General features: G+C 43.1%; 1 protein-coding gene across 1 annotated transcript in view; it reads left to right on the top strand.

Moving 5' to 3' along the window:
• The first annotated feature begins 11,722 nt into the window (after window positions 1-11,722).
• Window positions 11,723-14,867, top strand: part of MDN1 (midasin AAA ATPase 1) — a 148,157-nt gene continuing 145,012 nt past the window's right edge. The window contains exon 1 of the mRNA XM_063096091.1: window positions 11,723-11,947. Within this exon, the coding sequence (XP_062952161.1) occupies window positions 11,846-11,947 (102 nt within the window). The 5' untranslated portion in view covers window positions 11,723-11,845. The remainder of the gene's footprint in view (window positions 11,948-14,867) is intronic.

Here is a 14,867-nt window from a genome sequence, read left to right as displayed (position 1 = left end):
CCATGCTGGCCAGCCGCAAAAAAAAAAAAAAAAAAAAAAAAAATATATATATATATATATATATATATATATATATATATATTCTGAAAGAAAAGGGAGAGATAAAGGGTGGAGGGAGGAGTCTCCTTCCTTATTTTTCAACATGGAAAATTAAGCCTCTGATTTTTTTTTTTTTTTTTTTTTAAAGATGACCGGTAAGGAGATCTTAACCCTTGATTTGATGTTGTCAGCACCACGCTCAGCCAATGAGCGAACCGGCCATCCCTATATAGGATCCAAGCCCATGGCCCTGGTGTTATCAGCACCACACTCTCCCGAGTGAGCCACGGGCCAGCCCCTAAGCCTCTGATTTTGACTATGATTTGCTCTTACATAGTTTATAAGCAGATAGAGAAAGGAGACAGTACATCAGTTTCTAAACAAATATCTTTTATAATTTGTTGAATTTTTGTTGTCATACTCCATTGCAATTCCTGCGTCCAACATCGGCCAGTGATCTCTGCTTAGGTGAATGAATTCTTGTTTCCCTCTCACAATGGGACCCCGTTCACAGACAGTCCTGGACTGTCTTCAAAACCCCAGCACCAGGGTGCTGGCTCTCCTCTCAGCCACATGGGTGGCTAGACACCTCCACACTTGGAGACACTGAGTGTCATTGGTTTGCCTCTCTCACTCTCAATTCCTCACTGATTTCTGGGGATGCTTGGTCTTCACTGAGGATCTCAGGGACTTGAATTTCTCTAACTTCTCAAGTTTACATTTCACCTCATGGGCAATCAGGTCTATTCTCACCTGATATTTGCCCAGAATGACTTATTTTCTTCTGCAACACTGCCTGGCCACAATACAATACAAATTAGATAATGAAAGCTGGCGGCTGGAAGATGGTGCTCTCAATTTCCAAATTCTCTGAGACTTAGAAAACTTCCTCAAACGCCAAAGGCAAATGGTCTAAAGTCCCCTATGCCCAAGCCTTTGTTTACCTCCATTCTCACCCCTCCATCATGCTTGCAACTCTTGCCAAATTCTTTTCCTCAATGACAGCCCCCCAAATCATCTTCTCCTGAAAAATCCTCTCCTCCTTCCTCCTTTGACTTCGATCCTACAGAAAACTCTCCTATTCCCTGGCCACCTCCAACTTCCCCATCCCCCTCCCTACCTCCAACTTTAAATTGGATGAACTAAAGTAAAAGAAGTTGGTATTTCTTTGCAACGTTGTGTTGGGATCTGGAAAGTTATACCTGAAAATGAAAGTCTCAAAAGTAAATTATGTTTGCTCTGACCTTCGCCTGCTCTCCTGTCTCTCAGCCCCATTCTCCCCTGAGGCAAGCCATAGAAACTAAAATCCTGGGGCGGGCCTGGCCTGTGGCTCACTTGGGAGAGTGTGGTGTTGACAACACCAAGTCAAGGGTTAAGATCCCCTTACTGGTCATCTTTAAGAAAAAAAAAAGAAAGAAAGAAATTAAAATCCTTCTTCCCCAAGGCAAGTCACAGATACACTTTAACCTTGCTTCTGCCTTTCTGTCTTTGAGCAGGCCATAAAGAAATTCTCTGACCTACATTGTCTGATTGTAGGTCATAAAACCCCCATTTCAGAAAGGGTCCTGCTCCATACCCTGAAGGAATAAATGTTACACAGAGAGGCCAAGAGAAATCTAAGCAGATAGCCCTTGCTGGTTTTCTCCACTCAGTCTATTAGCATACTAGTCTTTGGTATAGCAACTGAGGTGGGCATTTGGTGTAGATAATCATATTGCCTGATCCTCTTCCTCCCAGAAATAGTCTTTATTTTTCCTTTGTTTTTGCCTACCAACTAGCTCTATGTCCTGAGACAGTTTCTTTGCAACCTTGGTTTTGCTTGAGTATATTTTCTTTTTCTTAACTCCATGTGCTTCTCTTCTTTGCCAAAGATTCTGAGGCCTCATGAGAAATGCAGCCATGGTGCACCAACTGGACCTCCTTTTGGGTCTTGCCTTTCTCTTGAAACAGCGAGGTCAATTGGTTTTGGCTTTATTTGTTCATTGGCTAAGCCCTTAACTCAGTAACCCAGTTAAGAAACAAAAACTAGATTAAAAGTGACCTCAAATACAATTTTCTGGCATCCAGCTGGTTATTTTGAGCAGACTTCTAAATTTTCTTCTAGGCTCATCTATGCATTTCCTCAAAATCCCATGGTGGAGTTCTATGATTTTATTTGATCTTGGCATCCTTTTTTTAAAAAAACCTTTCTCTGTGTCTCCCCTGACTCACCCAAAATTCCTCCACAGGGCTTGCATTCTTTGTGTTTTGTAATGTAAATTTATTACCTTGCTTTCTCTAAAACATGGTGAGGCCTTTCAGATAAGCTTTGACATTTATTTTTATTTTTTTAAGATGACCAATAAGGGGATCTTAACCCTTGACTTGGTGTTGTCAGAACCAGGCTCTCCCAAGTGAGCTAACCAGCCATCCCTATATAGGGATCCGAACCCGTGGCCTTGATTTTATCAGCACCACACTCTCCCAAGTGAGCCATGGGCCAGTCAGCTTTGACATTTAGAAACACAATTTAAATCCAACTGTCCTTTTAAACTAGTGAGTTTTCTATTTTATCTGTCTCGTTATTAACATTTTAAACAAAACCTATAAGATTCTTATTTGTTTCTGTTTGGTTATGTCTGTATATATATGTACATAAACTGTCTGTTATGTCTACATGCTCATGTCTATATGCGTGCTTGTATTGTCTACATGGTACAGAATTGGCTTATAAATAATGTGCACTCATTGAGTAGATAAGCATAAATTGAAGTTCACATGATTTTAATTTTTTGATTTTAATTTTTTAATTTTAATTTTTTTTAAAAGATGACCAGTAAGGGGATCTTAACCCTTGACTTGGTGTTTTCAGCACCTTGCTCTCCCAAGTGAGCTAACTAGCTATCCCTATATAGGGATCAAAATCCCTGGCCTTGGTGTTATCAGCACCACACTCTTCCAAGTGAGCCACGGGCCAGCCCTAATTTTTTTAAATTGTTGATAAAATAGATGCATTTTCAGAATTTGATTTAAACCTTTTGCCTAGATTTTTCTTTTGGTCAAGACATTTTGTGGCATGTTTGATAATTAATTTATTTGTTTAAGGACTAAAAGTTGTAAGAGAACTGGCTGCTGGGCTTCTCCCAAAGCCCGGCACATCTTGTTGTTTGCTTGTCTTTGGTTTTAAGCCTCTGAATTCTGGGGACTAAACAGATGGCCACGGTGAGGTCAAAGGACATAATGTGTCCATATCACATGGGCTACCGTCTGCAGGACAAAACGCAATACAGTCTCCGCCTTATCTCAGCTCTGCCTCCTGGCCATACAGGGGGAGACAATATTCTTTAGATGTTATCTTTGTGAATGCTGCCCTCTGCCTTGGGCTCCACATGGCCTCTCTGGATTCCACATGGCCCTGAATGCCACATGGGTACTTGGGACCCAGGATGTCTAGCAAAAGGGGATATATGTCCAATATCTCAAAGGCCCTAGTTAATATTGGTTGATAAGGGTATAGCTTGAGATGAGTAAGTTAAACAAATGTGAATGGGTTAAATGCTTATAAATGAGATCATCATAGTTTCAAAAATTCTTCTCAGTAACTTGAAATCTTAAAGTTACATTGACAAAATACTGAAATGTTAGTTTTATGCAAAGAAAACTAAATATATTTGGATCTGTTAAAATTAAAAACACGTCTCTTCAGAAAATAGAAAAAAAAATTTTTTTTTTAAAGATGACCAGTAAGAGGATCTTAACCCTTGACTTGGTGCTGTGAGCACCATGCTCTCCCAAGTGAGCCAACCAGCCATCCCTATATAGGGATCCAAACCTGCAGCCTTGGTGTTATCAGCACCACACTCTCCCAAGTGAGCCACAGGCCAGGCCTTAGAAATGTTTTTTATCTGCAAATGTGAACATAAAACAATTCAAAATTGCTTGCTTCCTAAGTTTAATAATTTTTTTTTTTTTAATAAAACGTTGACCTGTATGAGAATCTTAACTCTTGGCTTGGTGTTGTCAGCACCATGCTCTCCCTAGTGAGCTAACCAGCCATCCCTATATAAGGATCCGAAACTGTGGCCTTGGTGTTATCAGCACCACACTCTCCCAAGTGAGCCACGGGCCAGCCCTAAGTCTAATAATCTTGATTGATCAAAGTTTTTATTAAAATTAACTGTAATATTAACAGTACACTGGTACAAAAACTAAAATTTGGTTTCCTTCTTAAAATTTTCATGTAATATTAGTAACAGATAATAAAAGATTTATGTTTATCTTTTGAATAAAAGCAAATGATAAACAGGAGATATTTTCCATAATTCAGGGAGATTCACAATTGCTGCCTCATAACTTGAACCTTTGCTAGAGACCTTTGAGAACTACTTAATACACCAAGTTTTTGGGTGGAAAACCATAAATATCTATTTGGTAAAAATAGCTAAAACTCAAGCTGGGCCTTATATAATCTATTCTGACAAATGGACCCAATTTACTAGATCCTAAGGTTCCTGAATGTATAAAAGATATTTTTAAAAAATTTATCAACATACATCTTTGCCTGGGTTTACTAATCAAACAGGATTACATTTGACTTTGATAAAGGCTTTGAAGGTTAAAGTTGTGAACTCAGCCAAAAACAAAAAGGTCATTCTGAATCAAATTATGTATAAATTTTTCTTTCTTTTTTTTTTTTTCTTAAGAAATGACCAGTAAGGGGATCGTAACCCTTGATTTGGTGCTGTCAGCACCACTACCAGCCATCCCTATATATGATCCGAACTTGTGGCCTTGGTGTTATCAGCACCACACTCTCCCGAGTGAGTCATGGGCCGGCCCTATGTATAAGTTTTTCTAAAAATTAAACATTAATATCAAAAGTATTCTGTTGCATGGTTAGAGTTTGCTCTCCTATGTTGGAACAACCGGATTTCCTGAAACAGTTAACTGTTCCTAATAGAAAATTATATGAGTTTTTCTTTTTTCTTTTTTTAATCTTTCAGATAACTGGCCTAGGAAACTTCATGTTTTATCAAGACAATTTCTTGTGCTCTTTGCCTTTGAAGTCCTTTGTCACTTTGGTTTTATTTTTGTAATGATTTGTGATTTTATTTAACTAAGTGTTTTAGGTCTTTGTTATTTGACAGACTTTCCAAAACCAAATTCTTTTTTTTTTTTTTTTTTTTTTTTTAAAGATGACCGGTAAGGGGATCTTAACCCTTGACTTGGTGTTGTCAGCACCACGCTCAGCCAGTGAGCGAACCGGCCATCCATATATGGGATCCGAACCCGGGGCCTTGGTGTTATCAGCACCGCACTCTCCCGAGTGAGCCACGGGCCGGCCCCATCCAAAACCAAATTCTGAAAACTCAACCTTTTGACTTGAACTAACTTTGAAAGGTTCCAAGGGTGCTGGAGCATCTCAAAGGATATATATAAGAGATGTATCAAAACCAATCTGGCTTATTTGATAAATTAGACTATATGGGAAGTATTGTCAAAACAAGAAATAATGTTTGAACTTCTTTGGTTATACTAAGATGTTATTAAGATGTGTTCCAAAATTGTGTAAGTTTCTTAGAAGTTTATGTCTTGATATAAATGCTATCAATTATAATCTTGGTTCACTTATAATTTTAAAGTGTTATGCTTTACACTAACAGATACAGGTTCCTGATAACTTTGAGTTCATACCATTGGACTAAATTTCCAAAATTCTAATGAAAAAACTAACGTGTTTATAAAATTACAAACCAAGATCAAAAGAACAAAAGTTAATCATATAAAACTGAATTAACTGATAAAAAATTATGGGTTTTTACAATTTCTTCATTTTGAAACATTGCTGGTTCTTTTCAAGAATTAAAACATTTCCTTTCTCTCTGCTTGAACCCTCCAGGATTTTGAAACTATTCATAAGTATTGTTATTTTATGGCAATATATTTATTTACGTAAGTTCAATAAGGATCTGTTCTTCTTGTAACAGGACACAATTGGAAACACTGGTTATTTTACCAAGGCTTTGATTGGAATGTCATCTTTTCAGATATGACTGAACTGCCCTGCTCTCACCTCCCCCCACCGCTGTGCCTTCCCCCCTTCCCCAATACCTTCTCCTCCTTAACCCACTCTTGTGGACTGCCAACTTCCCTTTCACCTAAAACCCTGAAACATCCAAACAATCCCCACCTCCTTTCCTCTATTCTTCCCCTCCAGGAGGTGACAGGAGCTGAGGGCATTGTTAGGATCCATGTTCCCTCTGATATGGCTCAAATAGAGAAGCGATTAGGATCATATACTACAGATCCTTCTCAATATATAAAACAATTCCAATATCTCATTCTATCCTATGACCTTACTTGGCATGACATTTATGTTATCCTTTCTTCCACTTTAAACATGGAGAAGAAGGAGTGAGTCTGGACTGCAGCCCAAGCCCATGCAGACACCATGCACACTCAGGACCAGACTCAGTCTCTTCTGAGTCCTGCAGCCATCCCATGAGCTGACCCAAATTGGGATTATCAATTAGAATCTTCCGATAGAAGGAGAGGTCACATGCTCACATAAAAAGGCTTCTTTAAAAGCATTCAATTATAGAGCCAGCCTGCGGCTTACTTGGGAGAGAGTGGTGCTGATAATACCAAGGCCACGGGTTCAGATCCCTATATAGCGATGGCTGGTTGGCTCACTTGGGAGAGCGTGGTGCAGACAACACCAAGTCAAGGGTTAAGATCCCCTTACCGGTCATCTTAAAAAAAAAAAAAAAAAGCAGTCAATTATTTATTTATTTATTTTGACCGGTAAGGGGATCACAACCCTCGGTACAGTGTGGTCTGCACCACGCTCAGCCAGTGAGCGCACCAGCCATCCCTATATAGGATCCGAACCTGCAGCCTCAGCACTACCAGCACTGCACTCTCCTGAGTGAGCCACGGGGCCGGCCCAAAAGCAGTCAATTATAAGAAAATCAAGGAAGGGGCTGGCCCGTGGCTCACTCGGTAGAGTGCGGTGCTGATAGCGCCAAGGCCCCGGGTTCGGATCCCATATACGGATGGCCGGTTCTCTCACTGGCTGAGCGTGGTGCTGACAACACCAAGTCAAGGGTTAAGATCCCCTTACCGGTCATCTTTTAAAAAAAAAAAAAAAAGAAAGAAAATCAAGGAAGTTACTTAGGAACCTAATGAAAACCCTGCACTTTTTATGTCTCGCCTCACTGAGGCTGTAATATAATACACCAACCTTAACCCTGAAACAGACAGGAGGAATCTAAAACCCCAAAACTAAACCATGATCAAGTCAAATACCAAGTACTCACTACTGCTATCCAGAAAAATCAGAAACCACAAACTCCTCAAGGCAAGGCTCAGGGTAAGCCTCCCTTTGCTCCTGCAAGTAACTGCTTCAAGTGTGATAAACCAGGGCATTGGGCAACTATCTGCCCAAGCCCAAGGCCCCACCCAGGGCCCTGTCCCCTGTGTAGTAAGAAGGGCCATTGGAGAGTCGACTGTAGTAAAAGGGTCTCTGGACCCACTCCAGTGCCTCCAAAAACCCCTACTGAGCTATCTGACCTCCTGGGACAAGTTGCTGAAGACTGTGACTGATGGGGCCCGGGGTTTACAATCCCTGCTGCCATGCCTATCACCTCTTCTGAGCCCCAGTAACAGAAAAGGTAGCAAGTAAGCCCATTTCTTTCTCACTGGATACGGGGACTAAACACACTCAGTGCTTCCAGAATATTCAGGCTAACTTTTTGATTCCTCCATTTCTGTTGTAGGGGTGGGAGGAATTCCATTCAAACCAAAGGTCACATCTCCTCTACCTAGTATTCTTTTTTTTTTTTTTTTTTTTTTAAAAGATGACCGGTGAGGGGATCTTAACCCTTGTCTTGGTGTTGTCAGCACCACGCTCAGCCAGTGAGTGAACCGGCCATCCCTATATGGGATCCGAACCCGTGGCCTTGGTGTTACCAGCACCGCACTCTCCCGAGTGAGCCACGGGTCGGCCCCTACCTAGTATCCTTTTTGAAGTACCTTTCATGCACCAGTTTATGGTCATTCCACATTGTCCTACTCCTATTTTGGAAAGGGACATCCTCACCAAGTTCCAGGCATCCATATACTTTACTTCAAATCCACCTGAACCACTTTTTTTTTTTTTTTTTTTTGTCTTTTTCGTGACCGGCACTCAGCCAGTGAGTGCACCGCCCAGTCCTATATAGGATCCGAACCTGCGGCGGGAGCGTCGCCACGCTCCCAGCGCCGCACTCTCCCAAGTGTGCCACGGGCTTGGCCCTCACTTTTTTTTTTTTAAAGATGACCGGTAAGGCGATCTTAACCCTTGACTTGGTGTTGTCAGCACCACTCTCTCCCAAGTGAGCTAACCATCCGTATATAGGGATCTGAACCTGTGGCCTTGGTATTATCAGCACCACACTCTCCCAAGAGAGCCATGGGCCAGCCCCACCTGAACCTCTTCTACTCTTAGGCCACCCAAATTTGTTTCTCCCCTCTAACCTCCTACCCCTGATATAGTTGACCCCAAGGTCTGAGATACCACTACTCCTTCTATTGTTAAACACCCCCCCCCCACACACTACAAATACAAGTTAAAAACCTTTCCATGTTCCCTCACCAAGCCCAATAACCAGTCAGTAAAGAGGGACTCCAGAGACTTAAGCCAGTTATTCAACAACCACTCAGGCTGGTCTATTAAAATGAACCCATCTTCCCCAAATCTGTCACCTTCTTCTGGTAGTAGAGTAACCAACACCGGCCCAACCCTTAGTCCCTTTGAGCTCATGTATAGAAGACCTTTTCTGTTGGGTAATTTCCCTTATAATCCTCACCCCTTGGGAGACCCGCCCTAAACCACATCCAGCTACTTCTGCACAAATACATTAACACCTACCTACCAAAGCCCTATTCCAATCCCTTTCCCCCTCTTAACATTGAGCCAGGGGACGGGGTTCTCCTAAAAGACTTAAAACCAAGACTTCTTCAACCTGAGGTGGACAGGCCCACATCAGGTACTTCTAACCACCCCAACCATGACAAAATTATGGAGTCTTAAGTACTTGCATTCAACTTCCTAGGTTAAAGAAGGTGCTAGACTTCAAAACTCTCAGGACATCCTGAGAAATATTGTTCTCGGCTTTTCACATCCACCTCTATCAGGCTTACAAGGATACCTGAGGAACCCAAGGAGGAGTCAGAATCCAGAACCACAGAGGCCTAACTACTCTTGTCAACATTCGCCCAACCATGAGCTGTCCCTGGTTAATGTCTATGTGAGCTGCAGAGGATTTCTATGATCTAATTCTCTCTCTCCTTACAATATACCCAGAGTTGTAGCTTCTGAGGACACACTTCTATCTTTTTTCTTTTGGGACTGCTACCTACAAGGGGATTTCAGGGACTTCTTGCTCACTCTAATAACCCAATGGCTTAAAGTGGAAGGTTAATCATCTCTACCATGTTCTTTTTCTATCAGGAAAAGGCCACAAAACTAAAAATTCTGCCAAATGAATGGTGTCAGAACTCATGGCTATTACCCATTTTACTACCCATCCTAATTCCGTTTGTAATAATCCTCCTTCTGCTATCTGTAGGACCTAAACTTCTACAATAATCCTCCCAGTTCCTCTGCACAACCATCCAGAAAATGACTCATGAGCGGGTAACTGAAATTCCGATGATGAGAGATGCCTGTTATCATCTCCTCTAGCCTCAAGGATCACGATAAGGAAAACCTCCAGATCATCAGCCTCTCATCATCTCTTTTGTCAGCATTAAGAAGTTATAGAAGATGGACCTACATCTATACACCTGTTCTGGGGGTCTCCCTAATAAACAATAACTCACTTCTTTTTTTTTGCCAAACACAAAAGGGAGGAATATTAAGCCTCACAGCCAGCATCAGCACAGCCATGTTAAGCAATTTTCCACCTTCTTCCCCCCCTTGCCCCTCCCTATCTCATGTTAATCAACTTTCCACCCTCTTCCCCCTTGCCCCTCCCTATCTCATGTTAATCAACTTTCCACCTCCTATCCCTTTGCTTTTCCAGAAAAACCAGAATTTGTGCAAAAACAGATACTTATGCAAGAATGACCACCCAAAGCCCTTCCTCTAATTCAAACCTTATAAAACCTTTTTAGTCTGTATGGGGGTGGGGAACTGACCTGACTCAGTCTCCCCTCCACGTTGGTGGAATAAAGCTGCTTGGATGAAACGGCATTTGGCCCGGGTCTCTCTCTTTTCTCGGTCTCACTGAGCCTAATAGCCAGCAGCCTGGGGAAATGGTGGATTTATGTCTCAAAGACCACCTCTCCCAGGTTTGCCAAAGCGTTTTATAGGGGTCTGTAGTGAAAAGGCGATTCACGGTGACTAAGCGGAGATGTGCAGACCTGCTTGAATGCTTCAGATAATCATCAAGGGACTTCCTCGGCGAGAGCTGACCATTGTCATACTTTGTTCTCAATGACTTCAGTTGCTGTTATTCTCAAATAAGATCAGGTTAGTAAGCTAGTAAAGAATTGCCATCTGGGTTAATAATTTTTCTCTAATTGTGTACAATGTGAGAGCAAGAGTCACTGTGTTCTGGCAATTAGCTGCAGGCTATGTGGTTTGGGTTATAGGAAAGAACGAGTTTTAAATTCAAAGTTTTAACAAAACGGAGTCACTTCTGTTCCAGGCTGTTACAAAACCACAACCCAGAAGAAATCTAGAAGTTTTCCTCAGGCCGTTTTGCAGTCAATACCTCCCCAAAGGAAACCATTAATTTGACTTTGTCATCATTGATTAGTTTGCCTAGTTCTTGACCTTCATATACACATAAGTACCCTTTTATTTTTTTATAAAATTTATTTTATTATTATTAGTGACCGGTAAGGGGATCGCAACCCTTGGCTTGGTGTTGCCGGCACTGCGCTCAGCCAGTAAGCGCACCAGCCATCCCTACATAGGGTCCGAACCCGCGGCCTCGGCGCTCCCAGCACCGCTGTGCTCCCAGCGCCGCATTTTCCCGAGTGAGCCACAGGGCCGGCCCCACATAAGTACACTTTTTAATTTTATGTACTCTTCTCTCTACTTCTTTTGTGGGGCTGGCTGGTATGGGGATCCGAACCTTTGACCTTGGTGTGTTATCAGCACCACGCTCTACAGTCTACTGTTTTTAATGGCTTCAAAATATTCTATAATGTACACGCCATGCTTTATTTAAATAGTTCCAAATTGAACACTGATTTCCAATATAATAAGAATGCTGCAAGGGGTGTGCTCGTCACGTTTACGTGCTGATACCCGTAGGCCAGAGCCCCAGAAGGGGAACGGCTGGGTCAGAGGGGCGAATCTGCTTTTCCTGTACATCTGATCTTGTCGTGTGTTTAGGCACGGTGGGCGAGGATCACACACCTTCAGAGCCTCTCTCGCTAGCCCAGTCTAGCGGAATCTTCTGTCTTTCTGTCCCACCCCGCCCTATGCCTAGGAGCCCCTCTCTCTCATGTATCTAAACCGGCTCCCCAAAACTGTTCTTGCTTCCATCCCCCTCCCGGAACTGGCGCGACAGTGAAGCGCGACGTTTCCGCCGCCGAGGGGCGGGGCCGCGAGCGCCCGCCGTCGCCGTCGCGGGCTGATGATGCGGAGCGCCGTGTGCTCCCCCACGTGTGCTGCTGTTCGCCTGGTGTTGGTGTTGGAAGAGCAGCGGACCCTTCTTTCCTGGTGGGCGCGTAGTAGGTGGCGGCTCCAGCGCTGGGCTTCGGCGGCTCAGGGAGGCTGAGCGGGAAGCAGGGAGCGCAGGTGGCCGCCCAGAGAGGAGGGCTCTGGGCCATGGAGCACCTCTTGCTGGAGGTGGCGGCCACGCCGCTGCGGTTAATCGCTGCCAAGAACGAGAAGAGCCATAGCGAGCTGGGCAGGTTTTTGGCTAAGCAGGTGAGAAGAAGGGAGTGGGATAGCACCAGACAGACCCCGGTTGACCCTTCACGCGCGTCCTGCGCCCCTCCGTGGAGACGCGCTGTTTTTTTTTTTTTTTTTTTTTTTAAGATGACCGGTAAGGGGATCTTAACCCTTGATTTGGTGTTGTCAGCACCACGCTCAGCCAGTGAGCGAACCGGCCATCCCTATATGGGATCCGAACCCGTGGCCTTGGTGTTATCAGCACCACACTCTCCCGAGTGAGCCACGGGCCGGCCCGAGACGCGCTGTTTTAAGGGGAGAGAGAAGCGTCGTCTTGTCACTCTGGTCCCCTCCCCGGGGCTGGCCGGTGGCGGAGGAGTCCACGCTTGTTTTAGACGATTGGAAGGAGCCTTTTGTTTTTATCTGGGGGAGCTTTCCCTTTCCCTTCCCACCGACAGCGCTTTGGCTCCGTGTGGCGGACGTGGCCTCCGGAAAGAAATGTGGTTTGTTTTCCAAAAACTGAGGTTGCGTCTGTGCCATTTTGACGTGTTAACTGAGTGTGCGTGATGCAGCCACCCCCTTTAGCTTGGGTGAGTGGTTGTTCTTTTCTGGCCCGTTGATAAGTATTGATTCCGTTCCTGCTGTGCTTAAGGCACAGTGTGGCACTGTGAGAAGATAGATGAATCCCTTATGGTCTCTGCTCCGAGGGAATTTTGCATCTATTTTTGGAGTTCGTAAAAACATAAAACAGCTGAAGGAAAAAGCGAGACAGCTAGTGCTAACTGAAACTAACCGAAGTAATTATGAGGTGCACTAGAGTTTTGTGGAAAATGGTTTTTGTTTGGGCTTTTAAGAGACTTCTCTCATTGACTCCTGCCTGAGTTGAGGACCCTTATCGCGCATCTTTTCACATTGCATTTAATTTGCTATATCTGCAAGCTTCTTGACAACAGAAGATGTGTTTTTATTTTTGTAGCTCCAATATCTAGAACTCATTTATGCAGTCACAAATGCATTGCCTACATGCAGACAGGTACCTCGGGCCGGCCCGTGGCTCACTCGGGAGAGTGCGGTGTTGATAACACCAAGGCCCCGGGTTCGGATCCCATATAGGGATGGCCGGTTTGCTCACTGGCTGAGCGTGGTGCTGACAACACCAAGCCAAGGGTTAAGATCCCCTTACCAGTCATCTTTAAAAAAAAAAAAAAAACAGGTACCTCAAAAAGTTCGTAGAAAGATAGAATTAAAAAATAATATAAAGTTTTGGGCTGCCCCGTGGCTCACTTCGGAGAGTGTGGAGCTGATAACACCAAGGCCAAGGGTTCGGAACCCTATATAGGGATGTCCGGTTAGCTCATTTGGGAGAGCGTGGTGCTGACAACACCAAGTCAAGGGTTAAGATTCCCTTACCGGTTATCTATTAAAAAAACAAAAAGAAAGAAACAGAAGAATAATCCCAGCTCCAGTAGAAATAGAACGAGAGATTCGCCTGTCTCTCCTTTTTTGTTCTCTCCAGGCCCCCGGAGAATTGGATGGTGCCTGCCCATGTTGAGGACGGATCTTTCCCACCCTGTCCCTCAAGCTTACAACCTTATAGACACAACCCCAAATAATGTAATGCCTTACCAGGTTTCTATGTATTCCTTGATCCAGTCAAGTTAACACCTAAAGTGTCAACACAAAAGATGTGCCATCACAAAAGATGTCAAAGAGCTAAACAGGGAATGGGTAGTAGACTTTTTGAGAATTTTTGCTGGATTGAAGGATACTCATAGGGAAAGAAAAGGAATTTTTCTTTCTTTTTTTTTGGCGGTTGGCCGGTAAGGGAATCCAAACCTGTGACCTTGATGTTAGAGAGCACCATGCTCTCCCAAGTGAAGAAAATGAATCTGACATCTTACATCAAAGCCGTAAATTAACTTGAAATTCATCATAAATGTATTCATAAAAGTCAAAACTAAAACGTCTAGGGGGAAAAAATTGGGAAAAATCTTCCTGAGATTGGGGTAGCAGAAATTTATTAGACTGAACACTAAAGACCTCATAAAACAAAAACTTGATAAATTAGAGTTCATCACAATTTCAAACACTTGCTGTTTATTTTATTTAATTATTATTATTGTTATTATTTTTTGGCAGCTGACGCGGTATGGGGAACCAAACCCTTGGCCTTGGTGTTATCAGCACCATGTTCTAACCAACTGAGCTAACCAGCTAGCCCCTCAAACACTTGCTTTTTAAAACACTTGAAAAAAATGAAAAGACAAGCCACAAACAAGGGCAAAATAACACTAAACTAACATGTAACAGAGGACTGTCAGATATTAAGAACTTGTACAACTGAATAATAAACAACCCAATTTAAAAATGGGTAAAATATTTTAACAAACATCACAAGAGAAGATACAGTATTGACCATTAAAAACTTGAAAAAATTCTTAGCATCTTAGGTCATAGGGGAAATGCAAGAAAAAGCACATGAGATACCATTTCACCTCCACTAGAATGGCTAAAATTAAGTCTGATTGTGTGTGTGTGTGTGTCTGTCTGTGTTAAAGATGACCGGTAGGGGATCTTAACCCCCTTTTTTTTTTTTTTGTCTTTTTCATGACCGGTACTCAGCCAGTGAGTGCACCAGCCAGTCCTATATAGGATCCGAACCCGCGGCGGGAGCGTCGCTGCGCTCCCAGCGCCACACTCTCCCGAGTGCGCCACGGGCTTGGCCCGGATCTTAACCCTTGACTTGGTGGTGTCAGCACCACGCTCTCCCAAGTGAGCTAACCGGCCATCCCTATATAGGGATCTGAACCCTTAGCCTTGGTGTTATCAGTACCCCACTCTCCCAAGTTGTTGGAAGACAGTCTCTTTAAAAGTTAAAACATTAAAAATTTCTTTAAAAAAAAATTTAAAGTTTACTTCTAAGTTGAGCATATGGTTACCATAAAATCCAGCAATC

The sequence above is a fragment of the Cynocephalus volans genome, chromosome 5, assembly GCF_027409185.1.
Source record: "Cynocephalus volans isolate mCynVol1 chromosome 5, mCynVol1.pri, whole genome shotgun sequence".
NCBI classification, from domain to species: Eukaryota; Metazoa; Chordata; class Mammalia; order Dermoptera; family Cynocephalidae; genus Cynocephalus; species Cynocephalus volans.
Note: the sequence above shows the minus strand (reverse complement) of the source record. Positions and strands in the feature narration are given on the sequence as shown.